This window comes from Rhamphochromis sp. 'chilingali' (genome assembly GCF_963969265.1).
Source record: "Rhamphochromis sp. 'chilingali' genome assembly, chromosome: 7".
Taxonomy (NCBI): Eukaryota; Metazoa; Chordata; class Actinopteri; order Cichliformes; family Cichlidae; genus Rhamphochromis; species Rhamphochromis sp. 'chilingali'.
In genome coordinates this window covers 2,769,720-2,783,468 of record NC_137934.1, presented here as the reverse complement: position 1 = coordinate 2,783,468, position 13,749 = coordinate 2,769,720, and the positions used below count along the sequence as shown (strand labels likewise).

General features: G+C 40.6%; 2 protein-coding genes across 3 annotated transcripts; one reads left to right on the top strand and one right to left on the bottom strand.

Annotated features, from left to right (window-relative positions):
- Positions 1-380: 380 nt before the first annotated feature.
- Positions 381-3,732, bottom strand: pars2 (prolyl-tRNA synthetase 2, mitochondrial). 2 transcript variants are annotated; one of them, XM_080886043.1, is made up of 4 exons: positions 3,591-3,732; positions 2,594-2,933; positions 1,736-1,981; positions 381-1,631 (listed from the first exon to the last, which is right to left on the bottom strand). In XM_080886043.1, the coding sequence occupies exons 2-4, from the start codon at positions 2,915-2,917 to the stop codon at positions 750-752; spliced, it is 1,452 nt and encodes a 483-aa protein (XP_080742169.1). In that variant the 5' UTR covers positions 2,918-2,933; positions 3,591-3,732; the 3' UTR covers positions 381-749. The 2 variants fall into 2 exon arrangements, with proteins under 2 accessions (XP_080742169.1, XP_080742168.1); XM_080886042.1 differs by having other exon boundaries at positions 388-1,631; positions 2,594-2,936.
- An 8,361-nt stretch (positions 3,733-12,093) lies between these two features.
- LOC308399667 (relaxin-3-like) lies at positions 12,094-13,731 on the top strand. The gene is made up of 2 exons (XM_080887028.1): positions 12,094-12,381; positions 13,304-13,731. Exons 1-2 carry the CDS (start codon positions 12,210-12,212, stop codon positions 13,432-13,434), a joined length of 303 nt encoding a protein of 100 aa, XP_080743154.1. The 5' UTR covers positions 12,094-12,209; the 3' UTR covers positions 13,435-13,731.
- Positions 13,732-13,749: the final 18 nt, after the last annotated feature.

The following is a 13,749-nucleotide window of genomic DNA, read 5'->3' as shown; positions in this document are numbered from 1 at the left end:
CCGGCAGAGCGTTCCACTCCTCGCGGTACGAAGCTCCGACGGCAGAAGTAAGGCTCTCAAAGCACTGCCACGTATTATTAAAATAGGTGGCAGTTTCTTTTCTAATTATCCCGTTAATTATTTCAGCCTTACTTGTGTGCACCATGGAAAGCAACCCTAACACAGTGGGGGCACTGTAGCCTAACTCTTGGCTTTTTGTCCACATTTTGAGGACCTTGCTTTACAACATGCACTGGGATAACTATTTTTGTGCTAAAAAAAATAAACTTGCATTTATTTTAATTTTTCAAGGACTCACTCCCAATCTGGTGTGAGATCAGTGTTATATTACATTCATGTTGTGACAAATTCTCATGTACTTCATGCTGTATACTGGCCTACTTACAAAGGATATCTGCATTGTAGGATACCACTATAAATACTACTAAACAGTGGGAATATTTCTACCAACTTTGCTTTTCTTTGCTGTCTCACTTTTTTGCGACATTCATAATTTGGTTGTAACCAGCACTGATTTGTCCAGGTACAGATTAAGTTTTTATTAGGATTATTACACGACTTACTGTAAAAAACAAAGCTGTGGACTCCATTACATTGTAGTGTACAATGCAGGTCAGGTACATCACAGAGCTATTGTTTAAAAAACGTTTATTGAATGTGTAAATTACAGGCTTTGGAAAACATGGAATAATCTATGCCCACCACCTCACACAAACTGAAACATTTATTCTAACATTCATACTTGTTACTTATATAGTTTCCACTCTTCCCAGTAGATCTAACAGTCCATCTCTACTGAGGAAGACAGTCTCACCTGTCTGCTGACAGATCACCTCAAACCTGGGTGTTTCCTCCAGAGCTCCCTGTCCTACTACAATAACATATGGATAACCCAGTTTGCTGGCATCCTTCAGCCTCTTTCCGATTGTCATCTGTGTGCGGTCATCCAAAACAACTTCACCTCTCAGGTGAGGCAGAATTTCTCCCAAAGCTTGGACCAGTTCCTCAGCTAGGAGTGTTGCCTCATCCACCTTACTGCCCTTCTTAGGGGGTAAAACGCAAACCTGATAAGGAGCAATAAGCCCCGGCCAGCGGATCCCCTCTTCTGTTGACATCACCTCGACTGCTGTCGCCAGAATTCGCGTAACCCCGAGGCCGTAGCAGCCCATGTCAGCGACAGCCGGCTTGTTCTGGGCATTGCTGAAGGTGGCTTTGAATATGTGAGAGTACTTCTTACCCAAGTAAAACGTGTGGCCTACTTCTATACCCTTTGACTCTACCAGTTTCCCAGTTTCACACTGTGGACAGTTGGACTGGTCTGATGACATGGTCTCCACATTGGCGGAGAAGGAGCAGCTCCCACAGACCAGAAGCCGATCCTCGCCGATGTCCGCCGGCAGCTGGAACTCATGGGACAGTTTACCGCCGATGTTTCCAGTGTCCGCCTGCACCTGAACGCAACGCAGACCCAACCTGGCGAAGAGCCGAGTATACGCTTGGCACACAGACTCGTACGTCTGATGAGCGGCTTCTTCGCTCACGTCAAAGGAGTACATGTCCTTCATGTAAAACTCCCTCCCTCGGAGAAGGCCAAACTTCGGCTTTGGCTCGTCTCTGAATTTGCGAGTGATCTGTTTTTTGGGGGGTTTTCAAAATAAATCATGTCAGAAAAAACAAACAAACTGCAGCTTGTTACAGGAAAAACAGTGGCAGTAAGAACAGGCTGAATGCTTACTTGGTAAAGAAGCAGTGGGAGCTGTCTGTAGGAGAGAGTCGCCTGGTGAGCGACGAGAGTCGTCACTGCCTCCTCGTGAGTGGGACCCAGGCAGTAGTCAGCGCCGTGCCGGTCTTTCAGGCGGAACAGCTCCTTTCCCATCAAATCCCAGCGCTCACTGGTTTTCCAGAGGTCGGCCGAGCACAAACTGGGCATGTCCAGCTTCTGCCCACCAATCCCCTGCATCTCCTGGTCGATCACTCTCACCTGTTGATCAAAGACAGCAGTGCAAATCAGGAGGTTGGACGATAAACATCAGCAGTCACGCAAAAATTTATAGGAAACTAGAAAAAAAGGCATTTCTGTACTCTTTTCCCTTTAGTCAAGAGCTACTGTTTAACTTTATCATTTTAGCCCAATAAACATCTAATCTAATATATTCGATTACATAATCACATAATCTATGTGATTAGATTAATTAGGTTTTATAATCGTATAATCCACAATAATCTAAGAGGGAAAAGAGACTGTCTGGACAACGTTCACAGCCTAAACATATTTAGAGCCTGTGGCAAATATACTACTGCTTTGATAGATGTCATGTAAGAGGATGTCTGTCATTCTGAAGCTGTCGTAGAGCAAAATATTGAGCGTGTTATTATGTTATATATATATATATATATATATATATATAATAAGACCTAAAGGAACATTTGCACACCTCAGGATAAATGAACAAAATAAAAATGTATACATGGTATAAAAAAAATCTAAACAAAGAAAATAGTATCAGTTCTGTTAGTTGGCAGGACAAAACCAACCATGAATATTACTTTATTATTATTATCACTCCTATAAGAAGATAAGGCCTCATCTCACCAGCTTCTCCATGGAGCGGACGGTGGCAGGAAGGTAGTAGTAGCACCCTGGGCTGGATGGATGAATAAGCCCAGCCTGCTGCATGAGCCTCTGGCTCTTGCAGCTCATCTCCCCTGGCAGCCGGCTGTCCAGCGCCACATCACGTAAGTTCGAAGGCTGGTAGAGACGAGACACCAGGAGTACGGGCTTGCTACCATAGGAGGGCGCAGAAGCAGGGACGGCTGCCTGCTCAGCACAGCCTGAGTCGAACCTCTTCGGAAGGATCAGGGTCCTGTGCAGGCGGCGAAAGGCTCTCTGCCAAACCTGAAGCATTACAGGCTCCATGGTGCATACAGATGTGCTGCTATTCAAACAGAAATGATAGCACAATCAGTTGAAGCTGGATAAGTTACCTCACCTCGCTATTTAGCACACAGACAGCTAAGTTTGGAGTTTTTGACTGCTAGTTAAACAAAACGAGCACTGAAGAAACATCCTCATCACAGAGTACTCGTTCTTCTTTACTGGCCACTGTAGGAAAAATCTGTGTGTTTACATGGAGATATTTTTAATACATTTCCCAGTTTTTTCAATTATATGATACTTTTCACAGAAAAGAAAGTATGTTCACGCAACACTGTAGTTTTTACTCTTTGATATTTTCTGTGGTAACACTTCAGCACATTTACACGCACTTATAATGCGCTTCCTCCATGCTATGCTGCTTATTAAACCTGAGTGAAGGGGGTGAACCATCAGCACAGATGCTTTTTAGGTAGCAGGTTGTTTCATATCCGAGAACAAGTTGTTTAACCTCAGTAATTATATACAGGTTGTAGGGTTTATCCAGCCGGAACAGCCACGGGTTATTACACAAATACAGAGGACTGATAGCTGTTTCACAGTGCTGATGTCCCTGACAGATACATGGGTGCTAGCAGGTTAGCTTGGGAGCTAATGTGAAAATGACCTTCTTCAGTTTGCACGCGATATCACGTATGCAGCAAGAAAGACTCACCTTGAGACCGATAACGAGTGTCTGACTGTCCTGTGTAAATTATATAACTAAATGAAAGAAGAGCGACATTTTTTACTAAGTTCGTAAAAACACTGAAGGTCCTGCTGCACTACTACATGCTGCCTTTCTTCCTCAGCTACATGTCGACAGGCTAGTCTTCTGAAAATGCCCCCTACAGGCCCGGAGGGGCTCTGCAGCAGCAGGGGCAGTTTTAGCTCTGGCTGTACCGTACCGGGTTTATACTCTGACTCAGAGAGATTATGGATGAGATTTGTCTCAAAGCTGGCCTTTTAAAAACAATCGCCGTGAATGAAATCCAAACAACATAACAATGTTACTTGATTAAATGAGTAGAGGTGGGCGGGTCTATCCAAATATCAATAGTATCGAGACGAGTGATAATATCGATACTCTGTTTCTGTCATGTAGGTTCAGTATGTAGCACACTGACATGTGTTTAATATTTTTCAAGCATGGATATGTAGATAATAATTATTCAATAATTGCATAATACTTCTAAAAAGACGGGCTGTAAATATTTTTTCATGTGGACCTAATATGTCACATATTCTGTGGATATTTTCGATTTTTTTAATCTTTTAGTGTAAATATTATCCGTGCATAGAAAAAAAGGAACAGAAAATAGTAATTAATGTATGTCGACATATTTCTGCCTTATGGCTGTACTCACAAGGACTGAATCAATTTTATATAGTTAAAATTCACCAAATTTTTCCAAGTATAATTCTCACCTCCACGGGACAAGACTCAGCAGTCCATCTGTATCTAAAGGTCAAAGGTCACTCTTTCGAGGATGCCAATGTTCACATTTTGGACAGAGAGGACAGATGGTTTGAAAGAGGAATAAAAGAGGCCATCTTTGAACAGAGGCGGGGCTTACGACACCAACGGTCTGCCATCTATAATCCAGTTTTGAGTTCCCTTCCCAGACGCCTTAACGCCCACTCACATCCTGGGCCATCTAACCTCAGGAAATCACATGATAGGATGGAGCTAGGTTTCACAATGAGCTCACCCGAAACCTTGGCTGACTGTGACCCACACCCGTGTTCACACCTTGGCTCATGTGGTTAGGTAGATGATCATTAGGGGGTCCATGTCCCTCTTGGGGGGAGACACCCCCACAGGGTTTAAATGTGGGACTCTCCACCATTTGACCCTAGAAGCTTCTCGGATGAGAGGTGAAATGTCTTCAAGCAACTTAAAGAAGACGCTTTTCTTTCCAAGCTCCTTAGACCTTCTGTCAGTTTAAAACCATCCTAACTACCTATGAGGCTCTGGGGACAAAATGTTTGTGATCATCACAGTATCTTATCACTTTCATCTTCTTATGAATTTCAATAAAGGGAACACAGACACAAGAATAAATCTGACGTAGCAGACAAACGGAGAATACTTTGAAGAGTATTAAAATAAAACTGAACAATATAGTTTCACGGTTCAAAGTTCTTTATTGTCACTCATAATGAAGAAACATGACAGAGAATTACTCAGGTCTGAGTTCTCATAGGTTAGAATGTTAGAAATAAGTAATGACCTAATTCAAATAATAGTAACAATTATAATAACTATAATAATAATAATGGCTTAATCAATAAGTCCATTAAAAGTGCATAACGCTAATTGTGAGTATTGAGAGCTATTCTTCAGCCTGCTGGACCAGATACTGCACAGCCTCCGGCCCGAGGGGAGGGCCATGTATAAGGTGGGTGGAGTCTGTCATGATGCAGGTTGTTCTTTCCTTACATCTGCTGGTGTAAACGTCTGAGAGGTGAGGCTGTCATCTATCCTTAGAACTGCACCAACCCTCTACATGTTATTCTTCACTACAGTCGTGAACTTCCTCTGAGGTCCTCTCCAGACTCCCTTCCACCTGCCTTCAGTCTCACTGCAGATCACAATGCTGTGCGGAAACATCACAGTCCACAGAGACTCCTGCCTGATTTCATCTGATTTCATCTGTCCATCACCACAGAAAACAAGAAAGACTCAGATCTTCTCCCTGATGTAATCCCGCCCCCACCTTAAACCCAACTACTGCACACCTCACCACTGTCTCACAGTCCTCATACGTGTCCTGCAGCACCCTCGCAGACACAGTTCCTCTCTTGGCACCTTATCATTTGCTTTCTCAAGCTCCACAAACTTACAGTGCAGCTCCTTCTGACCTCTCAAAGCAAACATCCCGTCTGTAAGTGCTCTTTCTCAGCATGAAGCTGCTCTGCTGCTCACTGAACATCACATCTCTCCTTAGCTTCTAGTTTCAGCAACTCACGATGACTCATCAGCTTTACCTTTCTGTAGTTACTAAAACTCTGCACGTCACCCTTGTTCTTGAAAATCAGTCTTATGATTATAACTGCTCACCTTTGTCCAGCTTTTACACATACAACACATGTTTAATTTTTATCCTCATAACTGAAATTCTGTATGAAGCACACATTAATGAGGGTAAAATAACAGAGCCATTATTAATGCAAAGAAAATTAACTAATCCGTATACAACATCATCAAAATATACAATTCTGTGACTATTTGTGATTAAAAACTAATAAATAATAAACTAATATATAAATAATAATAATACCTTTGTTCCTTTTTGCTAATGCATTTTGTCATGAACAGAGAAAGGAAGATGGCGCCTGTGTGTTTGGCATGCCGTCTGTCGCTCTCTTCTATTTGTTTTATTTTACTGTTTTTAGTCAATTTTGTGCAACATGTCAGCCCTGCATTGTTTTATGATCGCCAGACATTATTGGAAATAGGCTTATCTACCCAAGCTTAGTTTTTAAGTCTTTATTAAAAACCTATTTTTATTCTCTGGCTTTTAACTCTGTGGGTAACAGATTTTTTTTTATTGCTATGTCTGGTTTTATGTGCATATTAGTATTGTACAGCACTTGTACAGGTGTGTTTTTAAAGTGCTATATAAATAAATAAATGATGATGATGATAATAGTTGTATTTAACTTGTTGTTTTTACTTTTTTGTTCTTTGTTTGTTTCGTATGTTCCCTTTGGCAGCTGTCTACAGGAAGGACAATTCACTATTTTTTATGTAAAAATGTATTTATTTCTGTTATTATCAGATTTCTGGCAGAAATAAGTCAGACTGAGTCAGAAGGTTTGGTAGATGTTCTCTGTTCGTTCATAAAACCTGGAAAAACAGAAGAAACTCCAAGAACAAATGAACCGATATGAGCTGGCTTTGGCTGCAGGGTTCCTCCACATCCCTCACGTAGAGACAAACAGGAAGAAGTACATATGAGAGATTTTATTCATGTGCAAATGCCATTTTTAAGAAGAATGCTACAAGACATTTAAAGCAAAAATAAGTTTGAAAGAAAATATGTCAACTTAAAGCAAGTGTGTTCTCACCTCGCAGTAGACAAAAGCTAAAGTATATTTGATTTATTCCCACTGAGCCCAAATCACAGGTTTGTGGTGATTTTACATAAAATCTAAAATCCATTTTGAGCTTTTTCTGTGTCCAAATCAAATTTTTCTATTTGAGAAAGACAAGACACGTTGGGTCATGAGAGCATCCAGGTGTTTATTGCAGACCTCACCCTAAACTAAAAGTCATCCATTCCTTTTTTTAAAAACTAAAATCAACAGAAACAGCTGAAACAGTCAATAGTCCTACATACACTCTGCTGCTAAATTCTGCATTACATTCAGACATTTTTACCTCAAATCAGAAAATGTTGTGTACGTTCTGAGTTTAGACTTTACTGAGCTGAAAACAGGAAATCTTTCCTGTAAAATGAAAAGGCCGAGGCACCAGAGTGGAAACGAGTGAAGGTTCAATGGCCGGAAATAACATTTTTAATGAGCCATTTCATATTGACATTACTTCTCTTCCTCACTGAGTCATGCTATATATTTACACACCTGTTACATAAAATTTTACCAATAAAAACATATTACAAACAAAAAAACAATGAGAAAACACACTTTTCCAGTCTAGTTTTAAAGCTTCAGTACAGGACAGCCAAGAGGAGCCTGTATGAGAGAGAAGACTGTAACGGTGCTTCTCCACAGAAGCACGGTGACTTTCATCTTTTCTTCTTCTCTTCCTCCAAATCAGCAGGTTTTTGGTTGTAGAAGTAAAACTGCAGTTTTTTTATATGACGTTGATAATTTGTATGACATGTAGACATATAATAAACCACGTGGGCCTTTTCATATCAGTGATAACTGAAGGCAGCACTCGCTGAAGCGCTCCAGTCTGCTCCAGAAAAGCGCAAATGTACACTTTGTTTAAAAAAATTGTGTAAAAAAACCACGAGAACATGAATCTGAAGTTAAAAGTTAATGTTTAATTTGTTTCTAAAAAAAAGGAAATGTAAAAAATGAAAGTTGTGAGACTCAGTCCTCTGGGCACAGGTTCAAACATGGACAGATGATGGTTCAGCTCAGAGAGGAGGGAGGTTTTCCAGGATCCTTCTGTGATAATTTAACAGAAAACTGGAAAACATTATGAGTGCAGAAATACAACAAGTATTTGTTTGTGCTTGCCCTTATTTTTAACCTTTATGTGTTTTTATCTATATTTCTTTTCAGGAACAAGCATTGAAAACAAAGTTTTTAAACTAACAGCTCTCTCAGCCTCCCGGGGTGTATGTTAATGCACTTGTGCTGGTCTTATAAAAAAGTTCAGCAGTTTTAAACCTTTGTAGTCAGACACAGGCGACTGATGGTTGGCTAACATTGCAAATACACTAGAATTCACCCTCCGGGCGCTTTACCTTCAGCAGGACGCTGCTGAGGTCAGCTTTTTGTCTGACAGGTTCATATAGACCAAAGATGCAGTCTCCCTGAGCCAATTAGGTTTATGTCTGTTTCATCCGCTTATCTTGTGGCTCCCTTTGTAAAATGTAGTTCCCAGAGAAAAGGGCGACTGAATGTCTCCGTGAGATATGAACAATCCCATTAAAACAGATGTAATCTGAAAACATCACATTTTCCTTTCGGGCATTAAAGTAAACATAGAAGTCATGTTTTTATTGTCACAAAGATTCTGCGCAACGTTTCTGAGAACAAGTAAAAAAACACAAATGTCCAAAAACGTCAGACGAAATTAGATTAGATTAGATTAGATAGAACTTTATTAATCCCTCGGGTTGCGTTAGAAACAATTTAATGATCAATTAGTAAAGTAAAAGTTCAAAAAAGTTAAAATAGTATAAAATAAAATGTTGCACAGCAGAAAAGTTTCAGATGATCATGTGTTACTGGGGATGTAATTTCTGATTGGTTGGATGGAGAGAAAGGCACGGACGTTCAAAGCTGTCCTTCACATGTGTGCAGTGATACCAAGGTAATGTTAGTTGCACACCTACAACTACGGCTGTGAGTTAAATGTAGAGGCAGATATATTAGCCTTCAAAATACATTGCATATAGCAATAGTTGTTATTTCATTCTATTAATTAAAAATGTAGATTTTAAAATTTTATGACATATATATGTTTTAATATCTCCAATGATGACAGAGATTTGATCTCAATCGTCACAGTTTCACTTATATCAGCAGCTGATGTTGGATGTTACAGGCACGAGTATCTCTCGAGGCTCAACAGGAAATGACTTCTCCAAAACTGCTGCCACAAACTCAGAAATGTGTAAAATATTATCATATATTGTGATATAAAACAGCCCAGTCTTAAAGTTTAGCTAGGCTGTGTCCACGAAGTTTTGAGCACGTAGAGTTGGTTTTTCTTTTAAGCCTTTATTCAACCAGAAAAATGTGACTCTATCCCTTTTATAAGACAGACAGTAGTGCAGTTATCGATGATAACATATTCTAGGTAAAACGGAGAAGATAAATAAATAGCCTCATAAATAAGAAAGCAAAGCAAGCTGCCTGACCCCGAACGTGCAACATACACTGGTGACCAGTGTTGGTCAAGTTACTTGAAAAAAGTAATCAGTAACTAATTACTGATTACTTCCCCCAAAAAGTAATCCCGTTACTTTACTGATTACTTATTTTCAAAAGTAATTAATTACTTAGTTACTTTTTAAAAACACGATTTACAACCTGAAGAGGTGATAAAGCGATAGATCTTTCAGCCCAATTCTACTTTTTCTGCATAATCCATCATACAAAATGTAATCAGATGGAAAAGTCTCTTTTTAAAACTTGTTTTATTAGTTTTTAAATCTTTTAACTTTATGCATCAAGCAAACATTTAATTATATGCAACATTCTCTGACTGGAAGAAATTTGTTTAATATTTAAACCTATTTTCTGCACATTCCAGCACATAAAATATATATATATTTTGTGTTTACATTCAGTCTTTCAAATAGATGCAAGTAAAACACAGCAGAAAATAAATAAAGTCAAAGACTCAGCGGTCCTGTTGCTCTATTTTCACCTGTAAAGCAGGAGTGGGGTAGGCGGAGGTTTACCCTGGTGCAGGTGTGCCGCGGTCAGTGGAAGAATCTGCGAGTTCTCTGTGAGTTTCCCATTACGTCGTAGCTACTCGGTGCTTGTTTGGAAGTTTAGGGGTTTTTTTCGCTGTAAAAAGAAGTTTTCTTCCCACGCACAGCGGACACTAATGTTTTTGTCACTTTGTATGGAATCAAACTCAAAGTAAGGTCAGTACTTCCACGCTTTAAACGCTGCACGCTCATACTCTCTCTGCACTCGATATATGATCCACTGTTGATCTGCACACAGCTGTTGTCACGAACGTCGCACTTGCTTACGTCACTGTCATGAGACATTCTCGCAAAAAAATCACTGTTTTAGTAACGCAGTAACGCAGCGTTCCTACGGGAAAGTAACGGTAATCTAATTACCGTTTTTGCAATAGTAATCCCTTACTTTACTCATTACTTGAAAAAAGTAATCGGATTACGCGTTACTGCCCATCTCTGCTGGTGACCTTTAAGATTTGCAGTTAATCTCAGCGCTGCGTGACAGACAGAATCCAGCTTGTGTAATCAGTGTGACGATGCGTGCACGCAAATGACGTTGCCATTTGTTTCTTAATAATATCCCGATTTACATGTCAGGGACAGTAAACCTCCAGTTTCAGAATTTTTGTACAACCATAATTATAAAATGTGTAAAATGTGAAAATCAACAGAATGCAGCGATGTGCAAATCTAAAACATATCAAGACGCATCAATTTGTTGGTGCCATACAAATAAAACGGGAATGAATTGAATCCTGCTGCTGTTGCAGTATCTGAAGAATGCATCGACTTGCTGAAATATTCAAGGCCTCCCCTGAAGGATGGCAGCACATGTTGCTCTAAAACCTGTACATAGCTTTTAGCACTGATGTTGCTTTTCCAGATGTTCAGGTTGACTGTTTCATGCGCACCTTTGACTTTGAACTGAGTGCTGATGAAAAGTCAGAGGGTCCCTCCCCTCTTTGGCGCAGAGGACGTGTCGTCCATGTTTTCTAAAAAGAATTTCAAATTTCAATTGACCTGACCACAGAACAGTTTTTCACTTTACCACAGTCTATTTGTCTCACCCAGCAAAGGTGGCGAGGTTTATGCATCATCTTCACACATGGCTTCATCTCCCATGACAGAATCAGGTTCAGATTCTCTCATTTTTTTTTAAATTATCTTTTGTACTGTAGACAGATGAGGTGTTCAATGTTTTCACAGTTTTAAGTGTTCGGCAATTTGTAGACACACATTGTTGCAGATTGGTGAAACGCTGCCTCTCTAAGATGCTACCAGCCTAATGAGTTGGAAAATGAAAGGTTATTATTTCTTGAACAAGGTCAAAACACCGACTTCATGTATAAACTGTTATAGTTACTGTATCTCCGTGTGTCCTGCAAAAGAATAAAGGGTAGAGTTTGCTAGTATGGAATTGCTCATCAGACAGAACCATTGGTTTGGTTTGGATGAAAGATTAAGAGTTAGAAAATACTGCTTGATTCTACTATTTGAAAAATATTTTTATGTGTCTGTATATTTTTTGTTGTTTTCTGCTGCTATAACTACGCATCATGCCCATCTAACATAATTTCATATCCTCCGCTGTTAATGACCGAGCTGAAATGTCACATCGCACCATCAGCAGCGCCGTAATGACCGCATGATGGACTGTCAACATTGACTTGTTTCCTCTTGTATGACCCAAACTGCTGTAAAGTCAAAGACAGACGGGCCATCAGAGCGTCGTAAACAGAAGAAACATCTGTTTGATTCGAGGGGGAATCACTTTGCATCCCTTAATTAGCCATGCAGAGTAGTGAAGGTCAGTGCAATCATGGGTAATGGGGGGGGGTGCTAAGGGGGGGCTGCACCATTGCTAATGTGATTGCCGGCCGAGTTGTAAAAGGCTCATGCTCGTAACTCTTATTTAGATGGCTGAAAATGGTGATGGTGGAGATAACCGCAAGCACAACAAGTTTTGTGTGTGTGTGTGACTGGGATGGGCTAAGGGCTGGTTAGAGGGAGGTGGAAAGACACTCTGCATCAATGAAGTCAAAGGTGGATTGAATCTAATATAAGGAGGATGCGAGCGGCGGATCAATAACCGAGAGAGCGGCAGGATAACAGACAGAATCAGAGAACAGCTGTGGTGGGCTTGGAAGAGCAACAGTCAGATATCCAGCATGCGTGCTCTGGTGGTTTTGCCTCTGCTCTTGTGCGCAGTGGTGTGTGTGGATCAGGTGAGAGCGCAAGTGACGGCAATGAAGCTGTGCGGTAAGCAGTTAATCAACGCCATCTCCTACACCTGTGGAGCGTCCCGCTGGAGGAGGTTCTTCAGCGAGCCAGACGTGGATGGTGAGAAAACTCTGCTTTTACTCATTTCGCACAACAGCAGGGACGCGCTGTTAGTAGCTGAGTTTCTTTCTATAGTTTCATTTGCTACAAGTTTAGTGGTTCAGACTTCAAGAAAGAACGATGCAGAAAAAGTCAGTAACAAACTGTGTATTTACCCTTTAATTTATATTATTTAAATTGCAGTGAGGGTGTAACCGCGTTCAAGAAAAAAATAGAAATATCATTTATATCACTTTTAAAAAATGGCATGTTTTCGAGTTACCATCTCAGTGCAGTTTGCCCACACAGTACTTCTTCTGTATCTGATTCTGTGGCTTAAATGAAACCCAACACAAGCTAAAGTTTGTGCTTTCTAACCAGGCTGCCAGTTTTTGCTACACCTCATGTGTTATGTTATTAATTCACCGGCTGACGCGCAGGGCTTCTCCAAACAGGTGTTTCCCAGCACAGCGACGCACAGTCTGCCAGAGGAGTCAGCAGCTCAATGATTAAATGCTGTAGCTGGCGGCTCCCCGGGCGTCTTCTCTAATACACCACACAAATAAACCCAGTTAGCGTGTCAGCCGTGCTGATCGGAAAGCGTAAAGTGACACTGAAGAAGACAAATAAGACCGAGCTCATCCGTGCAGTCATTTAGCGCTTCCTTATTTAAAGGGAACATGGACGAATTACACAGGATGCGTCTGAAAGCAGTGCTTCATCAGCTGCACTTGTTGAGAAACACTGTCGGCTAAAATGAACTGCTATAGAAAGCATTTACTGGAAGTCATGTTTAAAGTAAGGTGAACAGAGTTTCCCGCACAGTTACATTCAGATTGTAAGGTTAAAGTTACACTATTAATGCGTTTGCAGAGGACCAAGTTAAAGGCTTAGATTCTAAAACCTCCACTCAGTGTTCATTGATGTTTTGTTCTGCCTACAGGGGAGCAGAGCAGCTTGGAGAAGTTCAGCAGTTTGGCCTCAGAGATGACCAAACGGGATAATAACATCTTCCTGGCCAACATGTGCTGTCAGGTGGGCTGCAGGAAGACCGACCTCGCCCACTTCTGCTGAGGACAATCCTCTCACTTTTGTTGTTGTTGTTGTTGTTGTTGTTAAAGTGACTATAATGACTGTGTACCTTGCTAAGAACCAAATCTGACTCACGTGGCGAACTGTTATGATCTCTGTGCAACTGTTAAACTTTGTGGAAGTGAATCTGGATGAGCATCTCTGAACATGTTCCTGAACCCGAGCTGTACATGTGCGACCATAAATAAATGTTTTAAAATCAGTTGTCTTTCTTGCAACTTTCACCTGTATTTGGTCATTTTTTTGCTGCTTTTGTCAAATAAATATTCTATTATAACACCGGGATTCAATTCTGCA

Bases quoted from the DNA above. Each gene is read 5' to 3' on its own strand.
- LOC308399667 (XM_080887028.1), top strand. From the start codon at position 12,210: ATGCGTGCTCTGGTGGTTTTGCCTCTGCTCTTGTGCGCAGTGGTGTGT. The intron at 12,382-13,303 runs GTGAGAAAACTC...TTCTGCCTACAG, and splicing joins CAGCGAGCCAGACGTGGATG to GGGAGCAGAGCAGCTTGGAG.
- pars2 (XM_080886043.1), bottom strand. From the start codon at position 2,917: ATGGAGCCTGTAATGCTTCAGGTTTGGCAGAGAGCCTTTCGCCGCCTG. The intron at 1,982-2,593 runs GTGAGATGAGGC...TTTGATCAACAG, and splicing joins TCCGCTCCATGGAGAAGCTG to GTGAGAGTGATCGACCAGGA. The intron at 1,632-1,735 runs GTAAGCATTCAG...CCCAAAAAACAG, and splicing joins TCCCACTGCTTCTTTACCAA to ATCACTCGCAAATTCAGAGA.